The 24,219-nt window shown below is 37.6% G+C and overlaps 1 protein-coding gene across 1 annotated transcript in view; it reads right to left on the reverse strand.

The window, feature by feature from the left end:
* The window catches only part of LOC109029413 (phosphatidylinositol 3,4,5-trisphosphate 3-phosphatase TPTE2), a 150,982-nt gene that overhangs the window by 13,828 nt on the left and 112,935 nt on the right, over positions 1–24,219 (reverse strand). The window contains 6 exon segments of the mRNA XM_055359568.2: positions 1,672–1,777; positions 5,402–5,482; positions 7,261–7,322; positions 19,206–19,294; positions 19,393–19,474; positions 20,295–20,355. Coding sequence (XP_055215543.1) covers positions 1,672–1,777; positions 5,402–5,482; positions 7,261–7,322; positions 19,206–19,294; positions 19,393–19,474; positions 20,295–20,355 — 481 coding nt within the window.

Raw genomic sequence — 24,219 nt, forward strand, 5'->3', positions numbered from 1 at the left:
ACTTAGAATCCCATCACTTTATCTTTCCAGAAAAAATATTTAGGGAAGCTAGGCTGGGCACAGTGGCTCACAACTGTAATCCTAGCACTTTGGGAGGGTGAGGTGTGTGGATTACTTGAGGTCAGGAGTTCTAAACCAGCGTGGCCAAGATGGTGAAACCCCATCTCTACTAAAAATACAAAAATTAACCAGGCGTGGTGGCACATGCCTGTAATCCTAGCTACTTGGGAGGCTGAGACAGGAGAATTGCTTGAACCAGGAGGCAGAGGCTGCAGTGAGCTGAGATCACACTACTGCACTCCAGCCTGGGTGACAGAACAAGACTCTGTCTCCAAAAAAAAAAGAAAAAGAAAAAAAATTCAGGAAAGGTGACTTGCAACCTTTCTTGCTAATATGTTGCTTTCTTCAGACTTCTAATCATAATGATTCTTAATAATAAATACTGGAGTTTAACTACTTGGGCCCTACTTTAAGGCCAGTTCCTGATGCAATCTCTATAAAAATATAGGATAGTTATATCCAAAAATTCCCGTGGTGTTCAGTATATATTTACAGACAAAGGCTCTTTTGTTCCTTTTTTTCAATTCAAATGACCCACTTCCCTTAGCGTTTCCTCAAAGACTTGGTTTCTCAGCCAATTAATTTTTTTATTGCTTTCCTCTCAACTCTACATTAATTTTAGTTTAAATATTCACAAAACTAAAGGTAGAGAATTAAAACAAATATTTTAATAAACTAGTGTATTAATTATCTTTGATTGTTCATCTCATATGCTGTTTGTTTTCATTTAATTTTGTTTTCACTAACACCATGATATTCATTTGTCATTAGAAATCACAGTTTCTTGCCTCAGTTCCCTCTTTCCCATTCCAGGTGCAGAACTTTTTTCTATTGATGTCTACCAGAAATCAGTGAAATGTAGAACTAAACTCAGAAGGCTAAAAATACTAGGCTGTCTATGTGGACACCAGCATCCTGGCCCCATGGCACCTATAGCACCCAGCACTGGCACCATCTCAGGTCCACAAGCTGGCTGCTAGAAGAGGTTTGCTTTAGGGGTTCCGAAGCATCGCCTCCCTGCTACCTCTCTGGCAGTGGGAGTGGTGAGGCCCCATCCCTTCCACACAGACACATCCTGCTTTCCCACCTCCCCTGAGTGTAAGCTGGGAGTGAGAGGGTTACAGATGGAGGAGAGAGGGGAAAGGGAGAGCCCAGGGTGATGAGAAAAAATATGCCTCTAAAAGAAGGTGAGAAAATGATACGATACGGAGACACCTCCACCAAGGCAAGCTCTGAACTAGAGGTGGTTCTGAGAAATAAGCAGGCTTGAGGGCACATGGGTCCTCCTCCTCCCTCATCAGAGGCTCCCTCTGCCCGGAAAAGTCCACCTGGGTTGAGACCAGAGGAGCAATGAGAACAGGAGAGATGGGAAGGGGATGAAGTCCCCCAAGTTGGTGATGGAAAAGAAAAAGTGAAGAACATCTAAGGGCTGGCAATCAATGGGCAATTGCAGGAGGAGCGGCATAAATAAGGAGGAGTTCCTGTGTGAGGATATGTAAAAAGACAGGTATGAGTTAGGATCATCTGTATATATAACTATGAGCAAAACCCTCCCAGAGTGGGGACATTGGCCCTCCTGCCCAATTCTTCAATTATACATAAAGCACTTACCACGAATCGAATAAATAATTAATCTTTTTATAAAGAGTATCCGTCTTGGAGGGAGATTCCAGTTGTAGAGATGTTTCACGTGTGCAAAATATCCAACATATCTATTCTGAAAAGCAACAGAAATCTTCCTTTAAGTGGAGATGAAACGTCTAAAGTCAGCATTCCTTTTTTTTTTTTTTTTGCATAAAGCTTGTTAATGGAGGTAAGTAATTAAGAAAACATTTACTGGATGCCATTATATAACTAGACATTTTTAGGGATGCTGCCCCACAACTATCTACCTTGAGGGAAAAATACTGAATTCAGTGCAATGGGGAAGTAACAAGGATGGAGCCAGGCCCTGTTTATAGACTGCTTATGGTTGAGAGGGCAACTAATCAGAAGCACAACAAAACAGTTACAGCATCATCAGTGTCCAGACAGAAGCTTAGTTGTGACTGAGTTAGAGGAAGGCTTGTGGTTTGGTGAAGAGCAGCTTCCTGGGCATGAGAAAATGGTATAAGTGAAAACTCCAGAGGAATACCTGCAAACCTCAGTAGCAGGTTTCCCATCACTCTTCTCTTGTTCCTGACAGCTAGGATTTCTTCACTTTGCATTTCCTCAATTCTGTTTTCTCAAGGAGGCCCTGGAATTCTCTCAGCCTTGTCCTTTCCCTGGGGCAAGCTGTTCACAACGGTTCTCCCCTGAATCTTTCTTCAAGGTATTGAAGAGCTCTGGTACTCAATCAACTGGTTCAGAATTCAAAAGTTGGCCATCATGGTGGCTCCCGCCTGTAATCCCAGCACTTTGGGAGGCCGAGGTGGGCAGATCACCGGGCGTCAGGAGTTTGAGACCAGCCTCGCCAACAGGGTGAAACCCTGTCTCTACTAAAAGTACAAAAATAGGCCATGCGTAGTGATGGGCACCTATAATCCCAGCACTCGGGAGGCTGAGGCAGGAGAATCACTTGAACCCAAGAGGTCGAGGTTGCAGTGAGCTGAGATTGCACCACTGCACTCTAGTCTGGGCGACAGAGCGAGACTCTGTCTCAAAAATTAAAAACAAAACAAAACAAAACAAAACTCATAAGTTCACAGACTGTTCCTTACCCATTGGGAAATGTTCATTAAAGTAACTAACTGCCATACTTCCCTTTAGAAAGGGCCAGTCATGAGACAGGTTCATGAAAGTCCTTAACTTAGGAGTAGATGTAGTCAGTAGAATGGCCCACAATACAGGATCAGAATGTGATGGTGTCTGAGAATCACCACCAGACACAGAGGGCACTCTGCCCTGAGGTCTTGCCAACACAGCTCTCAAACGTGCAGCTGAATCCCTGTGTTGCTTTTTCGGTGAATCAGCAGAGATTCAGTTGCAGCCTTTGGTGTGCTGGTTCTGGACTAAAGTTAGGGGAACTATGCATGACTGCAGAAGAAATGGGGATGGGGAGATGTGTGGGGAGAGTTGTTGAAGGAGCTCCATCTAGCATCCCCTTAGCTCCTGCCACTAGATTCTCCACCTTTCCCTAAGGGCTGTAAACCACCAGGGCCCTCAAGCTGCTTGTGCTCCCACGCTTCCTTCTCCTACAACTTAAAACAACATGGACTTGTAGTAGAAATTAATACAACCAACACATAGGAGGCACTCACTACAAACAACAAGATATTAAGAGAAAAGGGTGGAAAGATGGGTAAGCCATGGGCTTTGCCTTTAAAGGGGATACAGAAGTCACCACTTCAAATAACTAGAGAATGATGCAAAGCGACGTAGTCCCTAAAAGAAACACAAAGGGCTCTAAGAATTGAAAAAGCAAGAGACTACTTCAGGCTGAGAAGGGAAAGGGACTCTAGGAAAAGGGGCATGAGCAATGGCATGAGGGTATCAAGTGTCCATAGGCTGGGAAAGAGCGCACAGTCTAAATGTGTTGGAGTATGGGATGTGTGCATGCACATAGCGGAAGAGAAGGTTGGAAAAGTCAAAGTGTGGCTCTTGAGTGCCAGGTTGAAACGTTTAGTTTATTGCCATTGGCAGTGGGGACATAGTATGGATTTTGAGCATGGAAATGGCATGTTTAGGGCTGCACTTCAGTAAATTCACCTATCACTTTTAGCTTAGGGTCTATGACTATCTTTGTTTTGTTTTGTTTTGTTTGGGGCTTGGGTGTGGGAGAAAAGTAGCAGTGGATAAGGCTGAGTTCTTCTGGCCCAAACTAAACGTTTAGGGCCAGTAGTTAGAGTGTTCTTCCAACGGGGCCAAGAGTACTTACTCAGCTCCCACCACTTAAAGAAAAACTCATTTACAGCCACATCCAAATCCATTTAGGAATTCCCAACCCGCTCTCACTTTGGTTTCAGGGGCAATATAGAAAAGGCAATATAAATGAGAAGCTGTGCACAGCAAGGGCTTCAGAGACTGACATCTAGATTTCAGTCCTTGGTTCAAAGGTTACTTTCTCTGAACCTCAATTTTCTAATTTATAAGATGAGAATAATAGTAGTGCCTACTCATAGAGTTACTGAGAATATTAAATGAGATAGTGAATAGAGAACTCTTAGAATAGTTCAGCAAAGTCTAGAATGTTGTAAATGCTATAGGATAAACATCCTGGTTTCTGCAATAAACAAATTACAAGTAATAAAAAATGGTGAGAAATCTATGAACTTAGATTCTTAAAAGAGACTTAGGAGACACAGCAACCAAATGAAATGTGTGGACTTTGTTTGAATTCTGATTAAACAAACTAAATTTTCAAAGATTTTAAGACAATTTTGGAAACAAACATGGACTACAAATTTGATACGTAGGATTTTTAAGGTATAATATTGTTAGATATGATATAAAGTGTTAAGGTTTTTTGTTGTTGTTTTAAGAGTACTTAAATGTCATACTAAAATGCTGTGGGATAAAATGATCTGACGACTGAAATTTCCTTTACAATAACTCAGATTTAGGGAAAGCCAGAGTGGAGAGTGGGGTTGGGGGGTGTGAGTGGAGTGGGAAAGAATGGATGAAATGTGGCTGGCGCCGGCTGAAATGGCTGTTGCAGCAATGTGATGACTACATGAGGATATATTGTATGATTCTCTGGACTTTTGTATATGATTAAAACTTTCCATAACAAAATGTTTCTAAAAGAAAAAACAGAGTAACAGTGTATATTTCATATAGGTGTTATGGGTATTAAATGAGATATGTAAAAGTGCAATACTGTCTGGTATACAGAAGGGGTTTTGAAAAGTGTATTTCCCCTTTTATTTTCTGTTTTAAAATACACCTCCCCCACAACACACAGAAAATACACACACACACACACACACACCATGAGTCATCCAAAAACAGTCTTTGTGATGTTCTGCAAGGGTTGAATTGCCCTAGTAAGGGTTTGTGAAAGACTTGGATCTTTTTTACATTGAAATCAAAGGCTGGTGATTTTAGATACACTTCAGGGTCCTGGAGCCTTGGGTACTGGACCTTCCTACTTTGGGAAAATAATCAACTCCTGATCTCCGTAAACAATAACCAGTATAGAATAGAAAGCAGGATTCTCTGAGGAGAAGCCAGAGTCCCCAGCATGTGGGCAGCACCTGAAGCGTGACCCTCAGACTCAGGGAGGGACCAAGGCCTGTTGCAGGGCACCCAACTGCTGCTGCCTGATCACCAAAGGAGAAGAGTCTAAAATGAAACCAAATAACAGGTGGCAATCTTAACCCACTCCCCTTAAAAAACTCCCATTTTTAAAAAGAAAACTTACCTGAGAAGGAGTTTCTACTCCCTGAAATTTATTGCTGTGGGTTTTATCTGTTCGCCTTTCTCCAAAATAATATAGGCTTTCCTACAAAAAAGGGAACAATCCAACCATGGTTCATCTGCACTCTTTCCTTTCCTATATTAGGTACCCTTAGTGTTTCTATGCCCACCTTCTTTCCTAAAGTCAGTGATTTTGTTTGTTTGTTTTTTGGTAGAGTCTTGCTCTGCAACCCAGACTGGAGTACAGTGGCAGGATCTAAGCTCACTGCAACCTCTGCCTCCTGGGTTCAACTGATTCTACTGCCTCAGCCTTCTGAGTAGCTGGGACTACAGGTGTGTACCACCATGCCCAGCTAATTTTTTGTATTTTTAGTAGAGATAGGGGTTTCACCATGTTGGCCAGGCTGCTCTCAAACTCCTGACCTCAAGAGATCCACCTGCCTCAGCCTCCCAAAGTGCTGGGATTACAGGCATGAGCCACCCATGCCCGGCCACAGTGATCTTTGGGCAGAGGCTACCAAAAATAACAAAATTAGGACTTCTCTCATTCAAGGATTCACACATTCATAAATTTTAGAGCTGGAAACACCTTAGAAAGCATCTGGTCCAACCCTTCTTTCCATATTACAAATGACAACACTGAGACCAAAAGAAAACCAAGCAACCTGCCAAGGAGATGCTGCAGCCAGTTAGAAGAAGCAAAGGCCTGGAATACAGGTCCCTGGATCTCAGTCTAGGGCTCTGGATCAATGGCTGTCAATGACTTTCAAACCTTTTGTTTTTTAAGCTGCAATCCACATTAATAAACCTAGGAGACACACACACACACACACACACATACACCAATATTTAAACCTTTTGATATTTTCTATTCTGCTCTATTCCATTTTATTTTCAAAAGATGTCAGTTACAACCCAGTAACTTTATTTTAAAACTCACTGATAAATCATGATCCACAGCTTGAAAAACACCATCCTAGAACACCCATTTTCAAAATCTGTGTATCTCAAATTAGAGAAAGCAAAGGTGGTGGAACTGGAGTCTGGGTATTGTGCACAACCACCACCTCTTCCGTAGACTGAGGCCAAACAACTCGAGCAGAGCTGCTGGAAATGGTAGCATCTCAGCAAGAAAATGGCAGAAAGAGAAATGACTGAGAACTCTGCTTGAAGTGGAAACAGCCCACCTTGTCTTATCAGAAATGTCTAGAGGTCACAGACTCCACATGTATTGACTAAGCAAAATATTTATATTCAGGAGACGCTTTGTTTTGAGTTGTGAAATGCTGCTTTTTATCTGCCTAAGAGTTGTGAGGATGGGCAAGGCTCTTTGGAGAATTTATCTAATTAAGCTTGATACTATTCTCACGAGGAAGGAAGAAGACATGGTACTGGCAGGAGTAAGAGCAGGGCCAGGTGAAGTGAGGGAAGCATCTTGATTACTGAATGTTTTTTTCTGTGTAACATGGCTTTACACCCCTCACCTTAATCCTGCCCCATCAGGTCTTGTCTTTATTTAAAATGTTGATATTGTATACATCATAGATTTTTTTGCATTAATTTTTATTAAAATATTGTGTTAAGATTATTTATTTTAATTACTACAATTTTTAGCATTCCCTTAAATGTTGCACCTCATTGACCTCACTCTAGTCCTGGCCCAAAGAGATTCTGCAGTCAGCTACTAACTAGTGCACGTTAAACAAGAAAGTATCAAAAACAGACTTTCTAAAAACTGCTTCTCTAATTACAATTTTACTAAGCACCATAACTCAAATAATCATCTTAACGTCCTACCAGCGATGTTTCAGAACTAGCAAACTCAATCATCATAAGACAAAGTTTGTAGAACATCTTTCATACCTCGGCAGTTAAAAATATTTCGGAGGCAATAAGGAGGGCACAAACCATAGTCCCGGTTCTTCCTAGAAAAGAAAAGAAGTTAGTTCAAGAACATACATGGTATAAAAATACACTCAGAAATATTCAAGGAGTGCATTTTAACTTGATTTTCTTTCTTTTTTTTTGAGACAGGGTCTTGCTGTGTCACGCAGGCTGGAGTGCAGTGGCACAATCTTGGCTCATTGCAACCTCCGCCTCACAGGTGAAAAATACGCAAATTACATTTACAGTAAAAATATCTCTCGATATCTCTCTACAAAAGGACACGATGAGGTTTTTACTAAATCTATAAGAAAGCAACAATTCATGTCTTTTATAATTTTTTTGGATAATAGTAAAAAAGAAAAATTCCCAACTCATTTAGTACATTAATATAACTGATTCCAAAATTGCACAAATACAGTAGAAGATATTTTTACACCAGTCTCATATATAAATGTAGATTTTAAAATATACATATATTTTCAAAGTGAATTCAGCAACGTAGAAACACCATGTATCAACACCAAGTGCCATTTCTCTTAAGGATGCAAGGATTTTTTTCCAAGATGGCAGATTACAGGCTTTTAGCATGCCTCAGCCATTTGGAAATAGCAAGCAAGTACATAAAGACCAACTCTGTGAGCTTTAATTCAAGAAAGAAAATGGCAATTCCCCGGAATTATGAAGGACATCCCAGATCCTGGGGAGGACATTGCAGGCAAGCAGCCCTCAGGACAGCATTCGACTGATAAAAGTGAGTGAAGCCTCAGTATGTGAGAGAGGCAGACAGCATCCCTCTGTCTCACCTTTCCACTGGAGATCCACGCAACCCGGGCAGAGGAAGAGATTGTTTCTCCCAAGCCTTGGAGCTCATTTGAGGAGAGACTTGGAGACTTTGTGGGGGAAAGACACAGGGAAACGCCGCTGGCATTGTCCCAAACCTGGACTGGGAGCAGGACAACACTTGGGGAATCTTCCCTATCTGGCTCCACCCATCTTGTGCCCCCAATCCCCCTACCCCTAGGGCTGAGGGAGCTCAGATTAATGTGTACTCAGGAAATCAGCCCTTCGCCTGGGGCAGCAGAGAGCTCCTCCCAATAAACAAGGATCAAGTACAGAGCCAGCAGCACTGGCAACAGCCAGCTCTTACCCATGGCGCCATCTACTGGCTTGTAGGTCAAACCACACACCCAATATAAAACCTGCTGGCAGAAGTGCATAGGGCTGCAGAAGCAAAGCCAAAAGACCCTACCCAGCATGCTCTACAGTCACACCCCCTAGGGAGAAGGGACAGGGAAAGAAGAAAAAAATAACAATAATATTATAGGAAAGGAAAGAAAAAGAAAAATCCTACCCAAACAAAAATAATTACACAAATTAGAAGTGCTAGCATCTCCAGATGAGAAGGACCCATGCAAGAATTCTGGCACCATGAGAAATCTGAATGTAGTGACACTACCAAAGGATCACACTAGCTCTCTGGCAATGCTTCCTACCAAAATGAAAACTCAGAGATGACAATAAACAATTCAAAGCTTGGGTTGCAAGGAAGCTCAATGAGATTCAAGGTTGAAATCAACAAAAGGAAACTTCTACATCAATCCAGGAAATGAAGGAAGAGATAAACATCTTAATAAGAAATCAATCAGAACTTCTGGAACTAAAAAAATTCACTTAAGAAATTTCAAAATACAACTGAAAACTTTATCAATAGACTGGACAAAGTAGAAAACATAATTTCAGAGCTTGAAGACTGGTCTTTTGAACTAATCCAGTCAGACAAAAATAAAGAAAAAAGATTTTTTAAAAGTGAAGAAAGTCAGAAATATGAGATTATGTAAAGTGACCAAACCTACAAATTACTAGCATGCCCTAGAGAGAAAGAGAAAAAGAAAACAGCCTGGAAAACATATTTGATGGAATAATTCAAGAAAATTTCTTGAATCTTGCTAGATAGACATCTAAGTACAGTGAAGCCAGACGGCACCTGTGAGATACTATAAAAAATGAACATTACCAAGGCATATACTCACCAGACTGTCCAAGGTCACTGTCAAAGAAAAAGCCCTAAAGGCACTGGAGAAAAAGGCCAGATCACATACAAAGGTAGCCCCATCAGGATAACAGCCAAATCCAACAGCACATCAAAAAGTTCATGATCAAGTAAGCTTCCTTCCAAGGATATAAGGTTCAGCATATGCAAATCAATAAATGTGATTCACCACACAAACAGAATTAAACAGAAACCACATGATCATCTCAATACATGCAGAAAAAAAGCTTTTGATAAAATTCAACATCTTTCTTGATTAAAAAAAAACCACTCAAGAAACTAGGAATCAAAGGAACATACTTCAAAATAGAGCCATGGGCCGGATGCAGTGGCTCACATCTGTAATCCCAGCACTTTGGGATGCCAAGGCAGGCAGATCACTTGAGGTCAGGAGTTCAAGACCACCCTGGCCAACATAGTGAAACTCCGTCTTTACTAAAAATACAAAAATTAGCCAGGCATGATGGTGCACACCTGTAATTCCAGTGACTCAGAAGGCTGAGGCAGGAGAATCGCTTGAACCCAGGAGTCGGAGGTTGCAGTGACTGAGATTGCACCACTGCATTCCAGCCTGGGTGACAGAGGAAGACTCCATCTCAAAAAAAAAAAAAAAACCAAAAAACAAACAAACAAACAAAAAACAGGCTGGGCACGGTGACTCATGCCTGTAATCCCAGCACTTTGGGAGGCTGAGGTGGGTGGATCACCTGAGGTCAGGAGTTCGAGAGCAGCCTGGCCAACTTGGTGAAACCCTATCTCTACTAAAAATACAAAAATTAGCTGGGCATGGTGGCAGGCACTTGTAATCCCAGCTACTTGGGAGGCTGAGCCAGGAGAATCACTTGAACCTGGGGGGTGGAGGTTGCAGTGAGCCAAGACTGCGCCATTGCACTCCAGCCTGTGCAACAAGAGCAAAACTCCCTCTCAAAAAAAAAAAAGAAATCATTTCCTTTGCAGCATCATGGATGCAGCTGGAAGTCATTATCCTGAGCAAATTAATGCAGGAACAAAAAACCAAATACCATATGTTCTCACTCATAAGTGAAAGCTAAACAATGGGTGCTCATGAATATCAAGGTGGCAATAATGGACCCTGGGGAGTTCTAGAGGGGGCACAGCAGAAAAGGGCAGAGGTTGAAAAACTAACTATTGGGTCCTGTGCTCAGTACCTGGGTGATGCGATCAATCACACCCCAAACCTCAGCATCACACAACATTACCAATAAACCTGCATATGTACTTCCAAATCTAAAAGTTAATTTATACCAAAAATCTAAGCTCAAAAAGAAAAAAAAAGTCCTTTGCCCATTAAAAAACAAATAATAAAATATACAAGAATCATCCTATATCAGAAATCTATATTAATGCAATTTATCATATTCATTGATTAAAGAAGACATACCTTACAATTATCTCAATTAATGCAGGAAAAAGCATTCACTAAAATTCAGCCTGCACCTGTGACTTTAAAAATTAACAACAACTAGGAAACTTCCTAAACTCAACAAAGAGAATCTACCAAAATAACTACCAGGAACATCATATTAATGACATAATATTGACAGCATTTTCTTTAAAGCCTGGAATTAGACAAAAATGCCCTCTCTTCACTGTTTCCATTTAACAGTATACTGCAGAGCCTAACCAGTGTAGAAAGTCAGTGTAGTAAGTAAATCTTTAGAATAACTCCTTAATCTAATGAGAGAATTTAGGAAGATTTCTAGATGCAGTCTCAACATAAACAAAAATTAATAGCTAAATCAAGGATGCAGGTTGAAATCTTTACAGTAATTACTAAAAACATAGAAAAGGAGTATATGACTTCCAAGGTAATGACAGAGGGTAAGAAGCAAAAAATTATATTATTAAAATTCAATGGAAAGAAAACAGAATTTCAGTAGGAAAATAGAAGAGTTAAATAAAATAGATGTACATAGAATGCTGTTCTCAACAATGCATAATACATGTTCTTTTCAAATGTACAGAAAACATTTGACAATATCGACCAAATTCTGGGCCATTAAGCAAGTCTAAACAAATTTCAAAGAACTAAAAAAGAAAAAAATACATAGTATGTTCTGTGTCCACAACAAAATATAATCAGAAATCAAAAATTTAAAGATAAATACAAAACTCTCATATGTCTGGAAATAAGGAAGCACACTTCTACATAACTCATGGGTCAAAAAAAAAGCACAAAGTTGGAACATAGTTTGAACTAAGTAAAATAAAAACACTACAAATAAAAATTTATGGGATGAAACTAAAGCAATTCTTAGAGGAAAACTTGTAGCCTTAAATGGTAAATAGAAAAGAGAGTGGCCGACACTCTAAGAATTATCCATGTCAAGAAGTCAGGAAAATAACAAATTAACCCAAGGAGTACAGGAGAAAATACCAAATATCATAGTAATTGATGAAATAAAAAATAAGTAAAAAATAGAGACCACCAATAAGGCCAAAAATTTGGTTCTTTTAAAAGACTAGTAAAATTGATAAATCCCTGGTGAGACTAATCAAAAGAAAAAAGGGGAGAAGGCACCAAGAAAGCAATGTCTGGAATAAAAAAGGGAACATCTCTGCAGACACTAAAATGGTAAAATGATATTGTGAACAATTTGATGTCAAGACATTTGCAAAGTTAGATTAAATGGACAAATGCTGGGAAAACTATAATGTACCAAAATGGGCAAAAGAAATAAAATTATAAAAACATTCTATATAGGGAATTGAGCCATAATTTAAAGACTTCTCTCCAGAGAAAACTCTAGGCCAATGTGCCTTCACTGGTGAATTTCACTTTACACTTAAGAAGGAAAAAAATCAGCATGCATAAATTTACCCAGAGAATAAAAACAGAGAAAATGAAATCTAACTCATTTTACGAAGCCTAGATTTGAAAAAACTATGAGAAAGGAAAATTATAACCAATTGACCAGATGACATGAATTTGAAAATCCTAAACAAAATATTAACAGACAGAATCTGGCAATATAATAATAAAATAATTTAATAAGTATTTAACAAAATAATACAGCACAACTAAATTACATTTATTCCAGAAACATGTTGGTTTACCACTTAATCAATGTAATTAACCACATTTATTTATAGGATAAAGTAGAAAAATTATCATCTCAAAGATTCAGAAAAATCTTTAAGAATTCAACATCCATTCATGATTTAAAAAAAAAAAAAACTCTTAGCAAGCTAAAGGAATTTCTTTTTTCTTTCTTTCTTTTTTTTTTTTTTTGTTTCATTTTTTCAGACAGAGTCTCACTCTGTCATCCAGGCTGGAGAGCAGTGGTGTGATCTTGGCTCACTGCAACCTCTGCCTCCTGGTTTCAAGTGATTCTCATGCCTCAGCCGGAGTAGCTGGCATTACAGGCATGTGCCACCATACCTGGCAAATTTTTGTATTTTTTAGTAGAGACAGGGTTTCACCATGTTGCCTAGGCTGGTCTTAAACTCCTGGCCTCAAGTGATCTGACCCCACTGGGCCTCCCAAAGTGCTGGGATTACAGGTGTAAGCCATGGCGCCCAGCCAAGGAATTTCTTAATCGATAAATGGTAGCTAATACACACACACACACACACACACACACACACACACACACATAGTCGTTAAGCAATTGGAGAGATGTTGAAAGCTTTTCCTTTGAGAGTGGAACTGTATGTTGATGGCTGCTATTGCCACTTCTAATTCTACACTGTACTGAATGTTCTAGCCAGTGCTAGGGGAGATAAATGACTGAAATGGAAAAAATACAATTTATTATTTTCATATGATGTAATCATGTACCATAAAATCCAAAAGAATCTATAGATAAATTAGTAGAACTAATAAGTGAGTTTAGGCTGGGCACGGTGGCTCAGGCCTGCAGTCCTAGCACTTTGGGAGGCGGAGGCTGAGGCTGGCAGATCACTTGAGCGCAGGAGTTTGAGACCAACCTGGGCAACATAGCAAAACCCCATCTCTACAAAAAAATGAAAAAATTAGCTGGGCATGGTTGCACCTGCCTGCAGTGCTAGCTACTCAAGAGGATCACCTGAGCCCAGGGAGGTTGAGGCTGTAGTGAGCCATGATCATGCCACTGCACTCCAGCCTGGGTGACAGAATGAGACTCTGCCTCAAAAAAAAAAAAAAAAAAAAAAAAAAAAAGTGAGTTTAGGAAAGTTGCTAATTGCAAGATTAATAAATAAAATGAACTGCATTTAAAACAATAAAAAACATTTAGAAAACAAACATTTTAAAGGGATATCATTTAAATAACCACAAAAAAAATCTAAGAATAAATCTCACCAAAAATATGCAAGCTTTCTATACAGAAAATGAGAAAGCATTGTAAAGAGAAATTGAAGAGGACCTAACTAAATGAGAGAATACCTCTGTTCATGGGTTGGATGAGTCAATATTGTAAAGATTCAATTCTCCCCGGTCTATAAATTCAATGCAATTCCAAACAAATTTCTATCCAGTGTGTGTAATTTGACTAGTTGATTCCCAAATTTATATGGAAATATAGATGACCTAAAATACCCAAACAATTGTGAAAAAGAAGAAGATGATGAGGACGTATTAGAAAGCTACAGTAAGATAGCTGTGCTATTGGCACACAGATGAAAAATCAATGAACAGAATAGAAAGGTCAGAAACAGATTCATGTTCTTCAGAGTAGCAAAGAAATGAAAATCTTCTGAACCAGTGTGCTGGAATAACTGGATAGCCATACATGAAAAAAGATGAAACATGATGCCTTCCTCACACCACACACATAAATCAATTTTAAAAGGAATGAACCTTCTCGAAGAAAATATAGTAGTAAAATGTCCTTTAAACTCAAGGAAAATTTTCTTAATCAGGACACAAAAACACAAACTTTATAAAGGGAAAGCATGATACATATGATGGTAATACAACTAAGAACTTATGTTAACTAAAAGATACTCCTGAGAGACAGAAAAGGCAAATCACAGAGCAGAAAAGCTTTCTTGAAATACATTTATGACCAATAACAGAATTGAAATCAGAATACATAAAGAACTCCTACAATCAGGAGAAAAAAGATGAATAATCCAGGAGAAAAATGGTTAAGAAAATAAAAAAGTTACTTTACAAAAAAGGATATCCAAATACTTAATAATCTTAAAAAAACTTCCTCAATCTTATCAGTAATTATAGAAATGCAAATGATCACCACCATAAGATGCCATCACACAAACACCCAAAGGCTAAAGATAAAAATACTCAGAATTGCAAGTATTGGGGAAGATATGGAATGCTTGAAGTCTACAATACCAGTGGAGTAAAAATTGGTACAACTGTTTTAGAAAACAGGTGACATTATCAAGTAAAGTTCAAGATTCATTACCCTAAGACAGAACAATTTTAGTCTGAGGTATACACTCAACAAAAATGTGGCCACATGTGCAATAAGAAACATGTATTTTTAAAAGCAGTATTATTGGGCTAGGCGTGGTGGCTCATGACTGTAATCCCAGCACTTTGGGAGGCAGAGGCAGGCACATCACTTGAGGTTAGGAATTTGAGACCAGCCTGGACAACATGGCAAAACCCCATTTCTACTAAAAATACAAAAGTAGCTGGGTGTGGTGGTGGATGCCTGTAATCCCAGCTACTCCGGAGGCTGAGGCATGAGAATTGCTTGAACGCAGGAGGCGGAGGTTGCAATGAACTGAGATCATGTCACTGCACTCCAGCCTGGGTGACAGAGTGAGACCTTATCTCAAAACAAAAAACAAAATAAAAATTGGAAACAACCCAAATGTAATAGAAAAAAAGAGATTCCATTTTCAGTCACAATTTGTGTAGGAATGAATTTTTGAAAAGACGTGCAAAGACATGATAAAAAAGTATAAAATATTATTAAAGAATGAACAAGATGATTCACATGTACAACTCAATATCTCAAAGTTGTCAGTTCTCTCAAATTAATCTGTAAATTCAATGTAGTTCCAGTAAAAATCCTAAAAGTGTTCCATTATGGCACTTCACAAAATGCTTTTAAAATTGAATGTAATAATAAAGTTCCAAGAAGAGCAAGACAATTCTGCCTTTATCAAACCATATTATAAAGCTACAATAATTACAAAAGTGTGGTAGAGAGAACTTAGGAACAGTTTTGAATATTTATAGAAACTTGGTATATTACTGAGAGGGACTAAAAATTAATGGAGAACAAAATAGCATGCAATTGACGGTGTTAGGACAATTGGCTATCTATATGAAAAAAAATACTTCCCCCCCAACTTCCAATTAGATTAAAGACCCAAATACTAAAAATGGAACTTGAATATTTTTGAGGAAATGTGGAATATCTTTACTATATCAGTATAGGGGTGAATTTCATAAACATGACAGAAAAGCATGAAATACATACACACACATAGAAAAACAAATTTTACTATATTCAAAATTACAAACTTCTCTCCGGGCATGATGGCTCATGCCTGTAATCCCAGCACTTTGGGAAGCTGAGGTGGGTGGATCACTTGAGTCCAGGAGTTCGAGACCAGTCTGGGCAACACAGTGAGACCCTGTCTCTATAAAAAATACAAAAATTAGCCAGGCATGGTGATGCTGACCTGTAGTCCCACCTACTCAGAGGGGCTGAGATGGGAGGATCACTTGAGCCCCAGGAGGTTCAGGCTGCAATGAGCTGAGATCATGCCACTGCACTCCAGCCTGAGTGACAGAGCGAGATCATGTCTCAAAACAAAACAAAAATTTACAAACTTTTGTACAACAAAATAAATCACAATCAAATTTAAAAGGCAACATGGGGGGAGAATATAATTACAATACTAAGAAAAATTGGCATTCAGATTCTTTAAAGAACTCCTGTAAATCGATATAAAATATTTTTACTATCATGATACTACTGGTAACCTGCAGGCAGCAACCAACCAGAAGACAGCAAGACTAATATGAATGAACACATAAAAAAGAGGCTGCTCTGGTACATACCAGCTGAATATTAGCCCTCTAAACAACCTTTAACAAAATCAGCAAAATATTATGTGAACACAGAATAATGTAAACCCCCTCTCAGCAAAAAAGAAAAAAGTCAAATTTGAAATGAATGTTTTCCTTCAAGCAAGGAATTAGCATTAGTTAATAGAAAGCTGATGCTAACTTCTTTAATAATAACATTTTAGGTTGGGCAATGTGAAATGGCCATTTTTAAAGCAAAAGATGGTTAAAAACTGGCAATTTCAAATGATTCAACCTCTATATTCTTAACTATGGTATTGTAAATTACCAGTTTATACACAATATTCCAACCTGTAGAGCTAAACACAGAACCTGTATATTAACTAATATACAGCTAAACACAGAACCTGTATATTAACTAATGGGCTTGAAACTAGTCAATAAGACTAAAACTTGATTTTACTGAATTATGTAAGTCAGTTTATGGTGCTATGTTTTCCTGGAATTTGATATAAAAATTCATTTGGAGCCCACTAAAAATGTAATTATATATGTTTGTCAAAATTTGTGAAATATGCTTAGATGATTATTTAAAGCCTAAACCTGAATGAGAGAAAATCTAACTAAACTTAAATTGGTTGGATTTACAAATGGCATTTTTTCCCCCATTTTAACCCCACCAATGTCAACTTCTTTGTATCATTACACTATAAAAATTCCAGTATAATTTTTGAAATAGCATCTCTGTTGGCTCCCTTAATCTAAAAGGTTCTCACAAAGTTTAAGAACAACCTTAAATATTACTGGAACAAAAACAGACATCTAGACCAATGGCACAGAATAGACAGCCCAGAAAAAATCCATGCATTTATACGCAGCTGATGTTCGACAAAGGTGCCAAGAATCCAAGATGGGGAAAGGACAGTCTCTTCAATAAACGATACTGGGGAAAATGAATATCCACTTGCAGAAAAATGAAATTGCAACCTATCTCACCCAATATACAAAAATCAACTCAAAGTAAATGCTTAACTGTGAAATGTGAAATTGGAAAACTACTAGAAGAAAAGATAGGTGAAAATCTTCTTGACATTGGTCTGGGCCAAGATATTTTTGGATATGACTGAAAAGCACAGGCAACAAAAGAAAAAGTAGACAAACGATACTGTATCAAACTAAAACGCTTTTGCACAGTGAAGGAAATATTTATAGAGTAAAGAGACAACCTACAGAATGGGAGAAATATCTACAAAGCATACATTCGATAATAGGTTAACAGATTTTTTAAAAAAGGAACTCAGACAACACAATAGCAAGAGAACAAGTTACTTCTCTAGAAAATGGGCAAAGAACCTGAAAAGATATTTCCCAACGGAAGACACACAAATGGCCAAGAGGTATAATGAGAAAATGCTAAACATCATTAATCATCAGGGAAAAGCAATTTAAAACCACAAAGAGATATCCTCACACCTGTTAGGATGGTCATTAACAAAAAGACAAAAGAAGAGTTGGTGAGGATCAAGAGAAAAGGGATCCCCCTTGTACACTGTTGGTGTGAATGTAAATTAGTAGTTATTGTGGAAAACAGCACTGAGATTCCTCAAAAAACCAAAAATAGAACTACCATATGATTTGGAGATTCCACTTCTGGGTATATATCCAAAGGAAATGAAATCTGCACTCCTGTGTTCACTGCAGCATTATTCGTAATACCCAAGCTATGGAGTCAATCTAAATGTCATCAGTGGATGAATGGATAAAGAATATGTGGTATACATAAATAAAGGCATACTATTCAGCCTTAGAGAATATCCTGTCACAAGATAATATGGATGAACCTGGAGAACATTATGCTAAGTGAAATAAGCCAGGCATAGAAAGACAAATACTGCATGTCTCGCTTATTTGTGGAATTTTAAAAAATCATATTCATAGAAGCAGAGAGTAGAATGGTGGTTACCAGGGGCTGGGGGGACAAAACTGGGGGGATTGTGAAGATGTTGGTTTTTACTTTATTATTATTGTTATTTTTTTAGATGGAGTTTTGTTCTTGTTGCTCAGGCTGGAGTGCAATGGTGCGATCTCAGCTCACTGCAACCTCTGCCTCCCAGGTTCAAGCGATTCTTCTGCCTCAGCCTCCCGAGTAGCTGGGATTACAGGTGCATGCCACCACATCCGGCTAATGTTTTGTATTTTTAGTAGAGATGGGGCTTCACCATGTGATCCACCTGCCTCAGCCTCCCAAAGTGCTGGGATTACAGGTGTGAGCCACTGTGCTCAGCCTGAGATGTTGATTAAAGGATGCAAAATTTCAGTTAGACAGGAAGAATAAGTTCAGGAAATTTATTGTACAACATAGTGACCATAGTTAATAATAATGTATACTTGAAAATTGCTGAGACAGTAGATTTGAAATGTTCTTACACAAAAATATGTGGAGTAATGCATATGTTAATTAGCTTGATTTAGCCATTTCACAATGTTTATGTATATCAAAACATCATGTTGTACACCATAAATATATTGATTTTTTGTTAATTTAAAAATAAAAAAGATCAGCCTTAAATAAAATAAAAGTACTCTGATATTCTAAAATTAAAGACTGTTTGTATTTTGAGAGATATAAACTGGCAAACCAAAAATAAAAAATCCAAATACTAGGAAAACAAGGGAAAATATGCTCAACCTTCCTTAGTTCTTTTTTCCTACTTTCTTCCATTCCTTATCCTCTCCCTATCTCCCACCCTTCCTCCTCTCCTCTTTCCTTTCTCCTTCCCTTCTTTCAGTCTTGGAGCTAATATTTAAAAATGCTAACAATTATTAATACATATTAATAGCAATACGTATCTTGTTCTTCTACTTTATATTTACATGTCTTTAGAAAGGGAAAAATAAAAAGGAAAATGTTATTACCTTTGCCTCCTTTACAGTGAATCGCTACGATGTTTTCAAGATCTTGAGCCATCCACTCATTTACTTCCTTGGTGAAAGCCACCATCTCACTGATTTCAAGTTTAAGATTTTTAGTTAAAATATTTTCAAAAAATCAAGCCCAATATATTTAGCCCTCTTCTGATAGTCAATTTAGCATAAAACTTACTGTAGAGTGGGGACATTATGATCATCAATCATAATTCTACCGACCCTATTATGGAAGTGCTTAGGATCATAAGCTCTTTCACCTAAAATAAATAATATGTATGTCATATCTCTATAGGGAATAACATGATAAATGATGAAGTTATGAATAAGTTAACATATCTTATTAGAATTCCTTATCTATCTTCAAAAAGAGCTTTCCAAGTTGCTCCTGCCACTCTAAAATAAACGCAAGCATTTCAAAAACGTAAGGATGGTAGTGGTTTATCCATCTCATGTAACCTAAACTCAACTTATTTTTGTTTAATAGGTATAATTTTTAACTTTCTAGCAGACTATTCATTATATTATTTCAGGGTAGTTAGAAACCACACAAGAGGCAAATGTAGCTGACCAAAATGTTTGCCCCCTGAAAATGTCTATTGAGTATACAGGTAGAGGAAAAAATCAAGAGAGACAGTGTATTAAACTGGGTTACAACCTATTTTCTACAGAGTCTTTTGCTTTTTTCCCATCTAGAGGCTTGCTCTCATCACATGCCACTGCTGATGGGTCAGAGGGCTCATTTGTTAAATTGTCTATGTCCTCATAACACAATCCGGCAGGAAAAACAGAAAGATTTTCCTAAACCTAATATCGCCAGAACAGATCTTCCCTGAAATGGTTTGCTTCCACTCCGGCCTCATTGGTCCTGCCAAAGCCTCATCCTTCATACGGTACCTTGTGCTGCTGGGCTAACTCCTTCTACTAAATGGGGCCAGTCCAAGATGGGGATTTTTAAATTCATTCCTTGCCACTACCAAATACTTATGATTAAATGCAATCTAAAAAACAAAATCATCTTCTTACATGCAGTAATCTGTTTTCTACCTACAGTAGCAAAATATAGAGTAATGTACATACTGCATAGATTGTAGACTCGATAGTGGTTTCGATGTTTCTTATCTAGAAACCGCACAACTTCCTAAAAAAGACAAACAACATATCCTACATATTTACATGGCACCAACACAAGCTATTTCCTAGGGGGAACCTAAAATGGTTATTACTTTTATTAATTTGTCTCTCACTAGCATCTTCTAGGGGAGATTCGGGGAATAAGAAGGTATGCAAATTTCAAGTTCTAATCCACTGTGATTTTTCAAATAGTCCACAAAGTGTGTTTGGCTACTCAGATGAGTCTCTATTGTAAATACACACTGTTTAAAGCTATCACATATGTAAATTAGCTGGTTAACTAACTTTAAGTAATTTGTTCTAAATCATTAATTCACAGTTAATATGGTTCTTGTTTAAATCTATATTGGTTCTTATTTAAATTTAATTCTGAATAGATACATCTTTAGAGAGTGATCTGCATATTATAATCTATCTAAGCACTATGGAAACAAATAAATGCAAAAAGTATAGAGTATGATTGTGTGTATGTGTGATAGAAAAAGATAAATGTATCAAATTTTAAATAACTGGTAACAATATGGAGACTTTTTGGCTCATTTGTTCTCTTTATTTTTTTAAATGAAGATATATGTGTACCTATAAGTGTGTGTGTGTGTGTGTGTGTGTGTATATATATGTATATATATATGTATAACCTTTAAAATGAAAAACAAATAGTAGTTATTATTTAAAATACAATCAATACCACTATATGAATCCAACTTTCAGTAAATATATCTTTCTGAAACATACACACACATACGTATATATCTCTGTGCAACAACAAAAATGACACAAAATTTTAAAACTGATTAGTATGGTACCCTCAGAGCGATGTTTACGGGCTTAATATTGAGAAAAATAAAATGAAGGTATCAAAGTCGTCCATTTATTAAACTGGCTATCTCTGTTAGGAGGAAATAATAAGTCAAAAAGATGAACACTCTGAATCTGCATAGTGGGGGAGGCAAGGATAAACAGTTTTATATACTTCAGAATTCATGGAATTTCTTATATAAAATCCACACGGGTTTAGAAATCACATATAAAAACTATAAATATCTATGAGAAATTTAAGCAAATTTTAATCAATTCTTTGGATGAGGAAGAACTAAAGGTGTTGAATCAATGGAAGATCAATAGGCTTAGGTTTGACTTCATAAAAATCTGAAATTTCTGCTTAAAAATGCTATTAATGAATAACAGGGTAAACGATTTTTCAGAAAAATTGGCTGAATGGGGACTATGCCTAGTATGATAAATTAATAATTCATTAACAGCAACTTAAATATTACTCACTCACCTTATAGATAAATGGGCTAAGGACATAAACAATCCATAAAAGAGAAAATCTAACTGATTAACAACCTACGTAAACATTCAGTGTCACCAATAACAAAGTCAAAACAACAATGAAATGCCATTTGCACCCATGAAATTAGCCCTTTCTCTTTTAATGAGAAAATCCAATGCTGGCAAAATAAGGCATGAAATTTAAAACTTTGATTTATTGTGGATACAAGAATACAATTGCTCTTGGAATTGGCAATATATATTAAGAACCCTAAAAATATTCATACTCTTAGCTAGGTAATTTCACTCCTAGCAATCTATACAGAAAAAGCCTTATGCGCAAAGATGTCTGTTGCTGTATTATTGATTATAGTGACACTTACATGTCCAACATTAGAGGTTAATCATAGCACTAATGAAATATCATGCAACATTTAGAATACTGTCCTGTCCTTCATATTTTATTTATTTTATTTTATTTTATTTTATTTTATTTTATTTTGAGATGGAGTTTCACTCTTGTTGCCCAGGCTGGAGTGCAAAGGTGCGATATCAGTTCACTGCAACCTCTGCCTTCCAGGTTCAAGCAATTCTCCTGCCTCAGCCTTCTGAGTAGCTGGGATTACAGGTGCCTGACACCACGCCTGGATAATTTTTTGTATTTTTAGTAGAGACAGGGTTTCACCATGTGGCCAGGCTGGTTTTGAACTCCTGACCTCAGGTGATCCACCCTCCTCGGCCTCCCAAAGTGCTGGAATTACAGGTGTGAGCCACTGCGCCCATCCCTGTCCTTCATTCTCTCAACAAGTAAATATCTCACACTGGTAATTTATGTGCAGCCTTCCTTAGTATACATATATAGAAAAACAGTCAATATTTGCTTTTTCATGGGAAAACAAATATAACTGGACAGTTAAGCTTTAGGGATTTTTCCAAATCCACTTCCTAGTTCTCTCAATGCCTAAAAAATGATATATATATATATCATTTTATAATCATATGTATATATATATATAGCAACTCAACATTTAGATGATTTACTGCTGTGTTTTCTGATCTAAGTAGTTTACCAAAGACTGCAAATACCTCTTATCCAAATTAGGTGGAAAAGGACATAAAGAATCTAGAAAAAATTCAACTCTGCCAAGAATCTACATTTTTCTGGTCACAATCTGTCACCAGATGGACAGTTTCTGTTTTCAGCCAGAATAAAGTGCATTCAATTCTACCAAGAACAGAAATTAAAAGATGGCTAAGATTGTAGGAATGTAGGTAATTGTATACCTGATTTTTCTCAATAGCTCAGCCTTTGCATGGCTCACTAAGTTTATAATTTCTGAAACTCTTCCTTGTGATGCAAAAGTAAAAAATGCTGTCTCCTCTTAGAAAGTCTCTTGCAACAACCTCCACTACGGGTTTTCCTAAATCTACCATACTCTTCTCTCTGCCTATCTTAGTACATTCCTTGATTTGGAGGCAAAGGTATACTTCCGTACTTGCATGGGGTGGTAGCAGTGGCCAAACTTGTTGATGCTTCCACCATAGTGCTTGTTTCTCCACTAACTCTATGGGTCCTGCATCTCTAAAGTTTTTGCTACTTCAAGGCAGCATCTGACATTTCTCCACTAGCAAATTTACCACTTATGAAATTGTAATGTCTGCTTTGCTTATTCGCTGTTGTTCAAAATGTAACCCTGCAACTTGATTCCCTTTTAAGAATAAAGGGGAATCACACGACTGTTTAGCATCCTCTCAGGACTTAAGTATGCCTGGATTTCAATCTTCTCCCTTTTAGTCAACCTTGATTTAATATACTTTGTAGATGCTTCTCAAATATGACAGAGACACTCCCAGTGCAGGACATGCATTATCACTGAACATGCAATCACTGAAGGGCTCCATGGCCTGATTCCCAGCCTGCCCAGGTAGCTGAACTAGTAGCTTAGATTTGGGGCTGCACTCTGGCAAAGATGAAAGATTAAATATTAATATGGATGGTAGATTTGCTTTTTGGGTGGTTTACGATTTGTGGAATTTATTAAAACACATGATTACCTCCTTTTGGGATACTCTGATTAAAAATGGTAAAGGAATCAATGACTTATTAGTACTTTGTCAATGCCCCAAGGAGATAACAGTTTAATAACTAATAGAAACCAAGAGTCTAGAGATCACCCCAGAAAAAAATAGTAATGTCTTTGTCTTGATTTACATGCTAAAAGTTTTTGGCTTTTTAAAAACACCCCAGCTAATATTAAGTGTTGCCAAATTTATATTAGTCACCACCAAATCTACTAAAAGAAAATGGGCTCAATTTAGACATGCTATAATTAACTCACAGTTATTAACTTAACCTGCTTTAAAAAACAATATTAGCAATCAAGAGATGTTTTCACCATAAAGATGGAATTTGGAAATTTTGGGATGGCTGCCCTCAAGTGCCATGACCCATCCAGTGGACCCTGGTCACATTACTCCATGACTGTGCCCATTCGGAGCGACAGAAAGTACTTCCATCTCAAATAAATAGTTTGAAACAATTTTCAAAATTGGCCAAGGGAGTGGTAGAGTCATGTCTTAGCCGTGAATAGCATAA

This window comes from Gorilla gorilla, chromosome 14, assembly GCF_029281585.2.
Source record: "Gorilla gorilla gorilla isolate KB3781 chromosome 14, NHGRI_mGorGor1-v2.1_pri, whole genome shotgun sequence".
In the NCBI taxonomy this organism is placed as follows: Eukaryota; Metazoa; Chordata; class Mammalia; order Primates; family Hominidae; genus Gorilla; species Gorilla gorilla.